General features: G+C 39.7%; 1 protein-coding gene across 1 annotated transcript in view; it reads left to right on the forward strand.

Moving 5' to 3' along the window:
- The window catches only part of LOC127656606 (ankyrin-3-like), a 97,502-nt gene extending 89,065 nt beyond the window's left edge, over positions 1–8,437 (forward strand). Inside the window, exons 39-45 of the mRNA XM_052145007.1 lie at positions 277–1,360; positions 2,752–2,938; positions 3,243–3,323; positions 3,985–4,068; positions 4,757–4,930; positions 6,015–6,091; positions 6,265–8,437. Of these exons, the coding sequence (XP_052000967.1) occupies positions 277–1,360; positions 2,752–2,938; positions 3,243–3,323; positions 3,985–4,068; positions 4,757–4,930; positions 6,015–6,080 (1,676 nt within the window). The 3' untranslated portion in view covers positions 6,081–6,091; positions 6,265–8,437. The remainder of the gene's footprint in view (positions 1–276; positions 1,361–2,751; positions 2,939–3,242; positions 3,324–3,984; positions 4,069–4,756; positions 4,931–6,014; positions 6,092–6,264) is intronic.
- Positions 8,438–11,178: the final 2,741 nt, after the last annotated feature.

The raw sequence follows: 11,178 nt of genomic DNA on the forward strand, positions 1-11,178 counted from the left end.
ACATGCACAAACACTGATAACCCCTCAGTTTCTGGATGTTTTAATGTGTTCCATTGTCATTGTGCATTAACTGTGTGCCTGTACGGTCTGTGTGTTGGCTCTGAGTGTCTGCTTAAGCTCTGTGAAATGCTGAGGTTTTCTGGGTTTTGATTTTGCACTTTGAGGTGGGCCTAGGTGCTTGTCTATGTGTTTAAGCATGCATACATGTGTGTCTGTGTGTGTGATTGTAATTGGGTCCTGTCATGTCCATCCATCTGTGTATGTCATCTCACCCAGGTGACCACAACATCCTGGCTCAACTGCAGTCAACCACCAACCCCACCCCCACCACACCCTTTACCTATCCCTCTATGTCTGATGACCTCGAACCCATCTTAGACCTGCCTCTTGACCCTCCCCCTTACTGCCCTTCGTGGGGGATAGAGCGGTACAACGAGGAAGAATCTGTCACAATCACCCCATCCAGACCCTGTGGCCTGCCCCTGTCGCAACCCATAAACGACCTTCACACACACTCTGAAACATTTGTAGAAATACACACGTACTCTGAGACCTATACTCACCCACACACACACTCTGAGATTTTCTCTGATCCTCTCTCACACTCTCAGTTCCCTCGGGACAACCAAAAACATGCAACACAACTCTCAACTGATATGCATAAAGCTGACATGCACACACTTGCCCAGGTTTATCCACTGCCCCCTACTCCGCCAAACCCTGCTGAATCTCTTCTTAAACCCTCAGCCCCTATGTCTTCCTCAAACACAGACCCACCCTCTCTACTCGAGCAGGATAACCCAATACAGGGCTACCAATGGTCTCAAGACAAGGAACGGAGAGAAGAAAATGAGGTTGAGAAAGAGAAAATAGAATCTTTTCACTCCCAACAGAACTCATCCCTCCCAATGGAACAGAGTGACCTAACACACATGGAAAAAGAGGAGTGCAAGAACCTATTATCATCATTACTACCATCACCATTAGAAGAACCTGAGGTTAATATGAGAGGACAGGAGAGAATGATCCTGAAAAATATCCAAGGTCATGATATGTCTAACCTCACTTTGCAACCATGGACAGAGGTACTAAGGGAGTCTGGCTCAGGAGGAGAGGATGAGGAGGAAGGCGAGAAGAGACAGGAGCAACTGGAGGTGTCAAGAGAGAGTGAGAGGGAAGTGAATGAGGAGATAACTAAGAAAAAAGGGAGAGAGATAGTGAGAGGTGTTGAACAAATTCAAGAGTCTGAGATGTGCTCGTTCTCCACAGGCTGGATCACCGAGACCACCAACATTAATGTGGAACTGCCCACTTCAGGGCGGAGTCTCAGCTCAGAACACATGGACCGACAGGACAACAGGTACTTGACTTTAAGGTACTCATGAAACATCTTTGTAGAGCAATGAAGAAAGTTTATTGTAGCGAAGATACTTGCATTTAACTAATCAACGTTTGAAGGAATAATTCAAAATGGTGATATCTCCATACAACGACAACATACAGTGGGACTGTTAAGCTCCAAAAAGGCAAAAAAATGCATCATAAAAATAGTACAAATGAGTTTTCTGAAGGTAAAAGTGTCTGCATGGGCATTGAGTTGAACCCGGCCGGTACCCGAAAACATGTGATCCAAACCGCCCGAACTGTACCATAAAATTTTAAAAACGAACCCTTTTCTCTGTCTTTTAAATTTCTTCTTAAGCAAGAAAATGTGTTACACTAGGCTGTATTTTATTGAAGCATCGTAGGTGTAACAGTATAGTAGCAGTGAACATACACTATAGGCACGGTGACCCCTCAGCATGACAGTGCACAAGGGAAAAATCACTGGCTTGCGGTTTATCAAGTGCTGAAACTTTGCTTGGTGAAGAACAATCTGGATCCATATGTAACAGTTTAACAGTCACATGAAGTCTTCTTTGCAACCTGAAATTCTTCACAATGTTGAATTTTTGTGACACCTGAAATAACAATAATAAAAAAAAAAATAGATGCACTGAATGAAACAGAACACAGATGTGTCTCGATGCTAAAAAGGTATGTTCTTGACACAAAGTCTAAAAAATTTGTCGTTTCTGAATGAAATGCTGCAAAAAAAGAGCATTTACATAGAAACATTTGCAGACGCATGCAAAACATATTTTCTGTGAACAGACTCTAACTCGTCTGTTTCTACATATCTGTGGAAGTTACTTTAAAATTTGAAATAATATTATTAATTGTGTAAATATTGCCTATTATGTTAAAAATATATGTTATATTATCAAAATATTTATAAGAATAATACATTTTTTCAGTAATAACAAACACAAACGTAACCCGAATACGAAGATGTACTTGTCAAACTGCCTTTGCTCTCGTATCTTGTTTATGCTGCTGTGCTGCAAATGGTAAAATGCCACGTAAGAAGCAGTGATGTTCTGCATTAATGACGTCAAAAGTGTGATGCATCTTCATCCGGCATATTCAAGTACAGTATATGTGAATAGGAATGATAACATCTCCTTTATGTGTTCAGTGAATGAAAGAAAGGCGTGCGGGTTTGTAACGATATGCGTGTTAGTAAATGATTAGTAAATTATTTCTGTGAGCTATTTAAACTGATTTATCAAAATGTCTACTTTAAATGATCTAAGTGTTAGTTTTTGAAGAATTCTCAGGCAGTAACATTGAAAAATTTGGATTTGTTTTTAACTAATGATTTTTGTCCAGTGAGCCATTATTATTTTTCCAATTTAAACCCTCTTTCAGTCAAGAGAACTCTAGCGACTCATCATCTAGAGGGGATTTGGGAAGACCTCGACAAAATGGTGAGCACACCAACGCCCCACAGCTAAGCACCATGCCCCAAAGCTCAGCGTCTCAGGAACCAGCCAATAGAGTAAAGACAAAGACGGGCAAACAAGAGGGAGCTCTGATTGCTGAGCACAAAGTCCAGGTGAGATAATCAGTGGATTACCAGCATATAATATGTGATTGGATGATGCTGCTCTCTTTGCCTCAGCTGATATCTATGTTTTGAATTTAATCTTTATCTTTGTTACCGTGAAATAAGATACTGTTTAATAGAATGAAGACTTTTGAACACTTGTTGGTTTTCTCATTCACATTCATTTACTCGTATAAGATTTATGTACTCCGGTAGAGTGAAAACACTGACCATATGCACAAATTAAACAAGAGAGAACTGAAAAATAAATCCAGACATGCATATTAAGATGTACTTTATATGCATCCATTAGCAGCGTTCATCAACAGAAAGTGGCCTGGAAGAAGAGCGCACAGTCACAACCAAAGTATTCCGTAGACGTCTCATTCTCAAGGTACCTGCCAGCTAAACCGCAGGGCTGTCAGGTGTAGATCTCTACAAGGGATATTGGTCAAGGTCCGATTTTAGTGGACTTAGTTACGTGTCTGTTCCATCACTTGGTTCTTGCTGTGTGTTGGTTTCTTTGTTCTTGTTGCACTTACAGGTGCTTGGTTTAGGTTTTCATCTTTTTGGTGATCTGGTCGTCAGCTTTAGTAGCTTTAAAGGTGATGTGTGTAATTTTTGGCATTGTAGAAATTATTTCTCCCATCCCAGCTTAATATGCAGATAATATGCAGTTTAATGAAGAAAAATTGCTGTTTGTTTGAGCAACCCGACCAGCATAGCAACATTAGATCAACCAATAAAGTGAGAAATTACACACTTCACCTTTAAGGTGTGTGTGTGAGAGAGAGATTAATTAAAGAGGCTTGATTTATCAATGTACGTAGAAGGGTGTGTTTATACTAACTAACTGCTTTGTGTGATCTCTAAAGGTGGTGATGCAGGGCATGATTGTGTGTTGGCTCATATTTAAAGTTCCAGCTTTGCTTGCAGGTTCAGATGGCTGCTTTGGGTGTCTGAGAACATGCATTTAGGTGTGGTATGCTGCTTTTGAAGGTGTGCTGGATGTTTGTGTATGTCCGCATAGTGAACTAATGGCTCTCTGGCTTTAGGGAGAGGAGGCACGAAACATTCCTGGCGAGTCAGTTTCAGAGGAACAGTTTATTGATGAAGATGGAAACATCATCACCAGAAAAGTATCTCTGTTGTTCCTTATATGTTTCTTTTTCAGAATCTCTCCAATTCTCTTTTATCTGTTTCTGATATAAAATATTTTTATTCCCTTAACTTGCTTGCAATTATTTAGCCTTGTCATCTTCAGAGCTGATTTAGAGACACCGAGGCAAAAAGATGAAAGAGTAAAATAAACTAGATTTGTATTTTTTCTGCTGTAAATACCAGTTTTTGCAAGGCAGGAAAACACTAGTGTTCAGGTTTTGGGTATGCTTTGGCCCTGCAGAAATGAAATGCTGCATTAGAGACGCTTTGAAATTGTCATAACATTTAAGCTCGTCATTTTGAATCAGCACATGATATGACATCATCTTTGCAGTGCAAGGGTGGTTATAGATAGTTAAAAAGATGCAATAATTACAAAACCAATCTCAGTACAGTTTGCAAATAGCACTATGACATCATTGCTGTTAGCTATATTTTGAATATTTAGAACAAACCCCTAACCATAATGTTTAAGCAATATCAGCACAGTACTGCCTTGCAATCACTGTAATAATATGTCTCTCTTGCAGCTTGACCATTCTCTTTATTTCCTTGTCTCTCTTGCAGCTTCTTTGTAATCTTTACTTCAGCGACCTTTCTTTCTATACATTGTTTGTCCTATGACAAGCATTGATGTGGCCTTTGACATTCATTAATCACCTACAGGTCATTCGAAAGGTGATTTGCCGTGTGGACACACCTACTCCAGAAAACCAGGGCTTGGGAAATGGCACAGGGTCTCAGGGACAACCTGATTGCCCTCTCAGGGCTCCCACTCTGGGGAAGAGCCATGGCCCCCTTGTCCCTGACATCCAAACCCACCCTGCTCCACATGCTGAGGTTTGCAGTCTGTGTGAAGTGTTGTTTTTCCACACACAGAAGTCATAACTTTATGTTACAGTAACAGTTTTGTTATCATTTTAAGATTAAATTAGGGTAGATCAAACCTATCATTAGTGGTACTTGCTAAGGAAAACATCACTACTATTGCGCCTACTTGGGGTTAGTTGAGATGCAAATTTTGACTTTGAAAAGAAACCAGCCTCCCAGAACACCCTAGCTAATAGCAACATGCTAACAACCACTCTAAACACCTTAGCAACCTCTAGAATATCCAAGCATTGTGAAGGCGAGTTTTGCACGGGCAAGCACCACTCTCATTTTCTTCAGAAAATTTTCAAATATAGCTGTTTAGAAATTTTATAATAAATATTTAAAGAAGTTCATCCTAAAACAGTAATGTACTTGCTTGTGAAACTGGCTAAATAGAGACCGTAGGATATAAAATTAGGATGCACATCACAAATTCAGATCTCACATCATTCTCATCACATTTGCTCAGAGTGGAAACCAGAGCTAGTCAACTTTTTAGATGTGTTTGTGGTTTTGTTGAAATCTTCAGTCTTTAATTGTTTATAAAGAACTGTTTGGAAAAAAAATATTATTACTATTTACTCATAGAGTCCCATTGGAAACCCTTAGGGTTGATGCTAATGTATCAGATAATTATGGTTTCTATTCAAGGAAATTGTCAAATGTGATTCTTCAGCTGTCTCTCATCTTACCTTTTATTTAGCTGCACACAGCTTTTGATTTCTTGCTCCCATAGACCTGTGGGCACCTCGAATTGTCTTCCATTATCTCTTTCTTCTCCATCCCTTTTGTCCTTTTTTTGGTCTTCCTACCAGCTCTATTCACATGCTCTCCCTACAGCAATAAATAACATGAACTAAACTTCCCTACTTGAGCTGTTTAGTATTAACTTCTTGTGAATTGATACTGATAAGCTTGTCATAATCATGTGTCTGGCTGCTGTGAAGGCCACCTGTTGATGCTAAACTTGAATTATTTCCCTACAGATTTGTACAGAAATTTTCCATGGTAACTTTTGTTACAGATCTTTCTCTCTTGTATGTTTAAACAGGGAGAAGTTTCCAAGGTGAGGAAAAAGGAAGAAAAGCGTTCATCAGAGAGAAAGCATTATCCATAAACTACAGGCAGGTACAGCATTTAAAACAACCCTCTCTTTATTATTGTAACACACTGTGTATATTAATTATTCTATATACGTCATGTTACCTAATATATTACTTAATTATTTCCCAAAGAAACATTACAGATGGAGGTGCACTTGTTTTTCTTAATATTTGTTTTGTGTCTCCCATGGTTTGCAGGTATATTTTTATCTGTTTCCTGAGGAGCAGGGCTACAAGAGGTGAACTGAGATATTTGGCCTAAAACCCATATACAGCTTCCACTCTGAAACACATGGTTTTCAAAAAGACCCAACTTTGACCTTTCAGCTTGCGCATGAGCATGCATTTCACTCTCTGCGGACACACTTCCTGTTCCAAGGGGATTTTGGTGAATTCTACTTCCTGTTTGAGCAGGGTCATGGTGAATTCTTCTTCCTCTCTGTTTTGGGTCATATGTAATTCTAATTTCTGTTTCTGGGCACCTATGAGGTTGCACTTAATTCTTCTTGAGCATTACAACCTGTGCTGACATGGACCATCAAGAAAACTAACACTTTTTTGTGCCATGAATATCAGATGATTAAGGGACAGTCAAAATATCCATTAAAATCCAAACTGAAACAAAAACACACACAACAGTAACATACACTGACATTTCCCTGTGACCAAAGATGGCCTAAAAGCTCTTCTTCGTGTTTTAGGAGGGGAAAAAAACAGTGCTGTTGATCAACACCTAGCGTTCGCCTTATACACGTTACCGTGGACCCATGACATCAGGAGGAGGATCCCCGTGTTTTGTTTTTGTTGACTTGTAAAGCAAAAATACATTATGTGGTGGACTTTTCTGTACATAAATTACATAATGTAAAAAAATAATTTAGCATTTAGGTTTGAAGAGAGCACTGCAAAAATACACTTTACAAGTGCTTTCATCATTTTAAAGACAGTTTAAGTGAAACTTCAATGCTCTTGTATAGTTAATTATTATAGCAGGTATGTTTTTACTGTATATGAGAGAAGTTGGTTCAGTTTTCAGGGGACATTTCCTTCCTTGAAATCCTCTGCGAATTTCAATAATTCCCAAAAATTCCCAAAATGGGAACTCTCTCAAGTTCTGTGAAAAAGTAATTCAGAGGACTAATATTTCGAAGCATGCAGTTTAGACCTTATTTTAAGAACCTTTTTTCTAAAAGTTTGCAAAACGCTGTATTTAAAAGACAAATAAGAAAATACTTTTTCTTGTGTACACTTACAATTCTAACATGTCTCAACTTTTTATACTCCAAAATATCACCCTAAAAGCATCCATAGTGTAGAAATGATTAAGTGTGAAAAGCTCTTACCAGATTGATTCCTTAGGAGTTAAATGTAGTGTCTGTTATCCTTCATGTGGAACAGCGTCTGCTGATGTTAGCCTGAGCGCTGCAAGTAAGAGGTGTTCAGAATGTAAATGCTAGTAATCTGCCTCTCTGTTCAACTATCACTGTTTCATGTGTGTTGGCTGTACAACGTAGAGGTCTCTCTCTGTCTTAAGGCTATTTGTAATCATTATTGGAATGTCTTCATACATTTCCCCTCATTTTCTTTTGATTGCTGAGGTTTTAAAATAGCATCTGGGCATTTTGTTTTAGGTTTGGTGAAAAGTTAACAGTTTCATCTGAAGTCACATATACTTGTCTGAAGATGTCCCATACCTTTATTACTTCTAGAATTATTACCTTATGTATTACAAATGACACACAATGGATTAACATTATGATTTTTAGTATTACAAGAAATTGTTTCCGATTATAAAACTGTGATATATTTTAGACCGGAGAGTCAATGTGTTGCAGTGTTCTGCATCGGTTTTGATAATATAGAATTTTTCTTTAGAGATTTCTTTTGTTTGTTTGATTTGTTTTTCTCCAATAGAGTTAGACTATTTTTATCTTGTGGTGTGTATGGTGTGAAATATCCTTTAGTGTGCTGAACTTTGCTATGGACATGAGATCTCTTGAGAGATGTTATAAGGAAACTAGGTCATGATGGGGCTAGTTCTGCTTCCCTGTTACAATCAAACTGTGTGAGAGGCCTGGATTGGTCCAATCAGTTGATTTTGTTTGATATAATCTGTTTTCACCTAAGCAACATTTTTGATGTATAATTCTTACAATAAGTGAAGCCATTTAAATGTTACTATAATAGCACTTTGGTTATTGGAGGTCTTCTCTTTTAGAAACTAGCAGCTATGATGCCACCATAATGTTTCAAATGTCTTACAAAAACTGATTTAAAAATGAAATAAATGTATTGATTTTTGCAAAACTATATCATTTTTCTTTTTTTTCATTGTTATTTCAACATTTACAGTAAATCCAATAAATCAATATGTGGGAAAAACTTGATAAAACCTAATTATGATCCTGAAGTACAGTATATTTTTTAACATCATATTTGTATGTATACATGAATATGTGTTATTTCTAACAATATACATAACATTAGTCAAAGTGACACATTAATTTTTATGCAGACATCTTAACATTTGGCTGCAGACATGATATGCCAATAGCAATAGCTCCATTCATAGTTGGATATTCTATATCTATGGCAGCAAGTAAATACCTGCCAAACTCCATTTAATCTAAAAAAATTATCTTGTATTTTACATATTTTGTCCCTTCTGCCCTGATAAATATAATTGCTTTGCAGTGTAATGACAAAGTTTATTGGTGAATTATAATTTCTCTTATGCGTGGTAGTTTAATCAAATTATTACAGATACAACAGTACAGTGCAATGCAAAATTTATTTTACACTTAAAATTAGTTTTTTATTACATTAGTTAAAATGTCCGCGACCCTGTACACAGGATAAGCGGTTGACGATGGATGGATGGATGGATAGTTAAAATGTAGTATGTAAGATTCAGAAACCCTTGTTATTAATGACACCTGTGGCTGTTAAGTGAACTGCAGCCAGCTAACTGTTGATCGTGCTCGTGCACACACTCCACAGGGACGGGAGCCAGCGAGCATCGACCAAAACAATGACTGTGAGTCAAAACAATGAGACTGAACGTGATCCACCGGCATCATGCTGACAGATGAGGTAGCATAATTAATTTACACAGTTATGATTGTTTTACTACAAACTTTGAGACTAAACTAAAACTACAGCTAACATAGCATACTGATACAGACATACAGTGAAGGCCCACCCCAACAGGTAGTATTGGAGAGTGAGGACTGGTGCTGCCTTTATAGTAAGATCAGTCAGTGAGCTGGTGATGGCAAAATAAATATAGATAAATAATTTCACGGTGGGATTATTCTATTGCTTCAATCTTGAGCATAGCATCCAATTCTTGGTACCACTTTTTTTGTGTTCAGGAAGTAGGTTGGGAATACTATGTACCACTACCCTAGGGGTGGTCTCAATGTAGTGCTCTGAGATTCGTATGACTGGGTAGAGGCGAGAACACTTCTGAAAACTATTTTTATAACTTGGCCATCTCCGTGATTTGAGATGGTGAGAGGTGGTCTCCACAAGGGACCGGGGTGATTTGACTAGAGATTTTGGACCTCATCTCCGGCCCAAGCTCCTCCCTCTCCAGAACTATGGAGTGGTGGTGGTGTAGTGGCTAAAGCACAGGGCTGTTAATCAGAAGGTCGCTGGTTCGAACCCCACAGCCACCACCATTGTGTCCTTGAGCAAGGCACTTAACTCCAGGTTGCTCCAGGGGGATTGTCCCTGTAATAATTGCACTGTAAGTCGCTTTGGATAAAAGCGTCTGCCAAATGCATAAATGTAAATGTAAATGTAACTACTGTCGCTACCATCATGGGCACAGTCTCCCTCCATGCTTCCTGCATGGTAAATCTGATGTGCCTCTATATCTGTTCACCTCAAAATTAAGATCTCCTACTTGACCTGTGACCTCAAAGGGCCCTTGCCACTTTGCAAGTAGTTTAGAGCTCAATGTTGGGAGTAATACAAACACTTTATCTCCCGGTGCAAATTCCTGTAGTCGAGTGCTGAGATGTTGTGCAGAGGTACTGCTTCTGGGTATCGTGTTGTGTAATCCACCAGATCTAACACAAAGCGATGCCCCCATGCTGTCCTTTCTAATGGCCATCAGATTATAGTGAGCCACCTGGAATAAAATTTCTGACAGCTATTTGGTACTAACAACTGGGTTGTAACTGCTTTCGTCTGAGCAGCCTGCATCACTCGATACAACAGATCTCTTATCACTTCAAAATATGGATATGAGAGTGCCATGTCTAGCAGGAGCTGCTGACCATCAATAGTTTTCACTTGGTCGAAGGCGTGCTAAGGATTTCCTCTCGCGACTGCTTGCTCCAGAGGGAAATCTGGACTGGAGGAACAGAACCCTCCCCGCTTCTTACATCATCCTGATGTGGAGCTGATGTAGACGGCCCCGGCACCGCCTCCCCCACCATGGCATCGCACATCTCACACCTCATTTCTCACTTTCTCACAGGACCATCCATACATATTCCCAATTCAGGCCAATTTATTCCCAAGATTAGTGAATGTGTGAGGCGGGAACTAACCGCAGCCTCGACTATATGATTTTGTCCCCGATATTTAATGATGAGAGACACCAGTGGATAATTATGAAATCCCCATACACACACCTCACTTTCACTCTCCGCCCTGTGCCCAAAGCCTCATCTTGAACTAAACATTGGTTGATAGTGGTTTGATTACAACTGGTATCCACCAAGGCTTAATATGTACACCCTCTGATATTCACAGGCATCAGGTACATTCAAGCTCGATCTGGGGCAGGCAGTGGGGTGTCGGGGACCCGGACCAATGTACCCAGTTCCATCACGGGGCATTACTCCTGGAAGTGTCCCGGCTCCCCGCAACTCACCAGCCTGGGAGGAAGCGCGAGAAGAGACAGGGTAACCAACGGCTGGAATTGGGGGTAATCGTCCCCGTTTCTGGGGAAAAGGTGTGGGGAGGGGACCAGAGACGGGGGGGCCGGGGTAGAGAGAGAGAGCAAGAGAGAGTGAGAGAACGAGGGCTCATCTGCCCCCAGATATGCCGCCATATGTTCCTCCACCAGCTGGACGGCCTCCTCAAGCGACACTGGGT

Source organism: Xyrauchen texanus, chromosome 16 (genome assembly GCF_025860055.1).
Source record: "Xyrauchen texanus isolate HMW12.3.18 chromosome 16, RBS_HiC_50CHRs, whole genome shotgun sequence".
NCBI lineage: Eukaryota > Metazoa > Chordata > Actinopteri > Cypriniformes > Catostomidae > Xyrauchen > Xyrauchen texanus.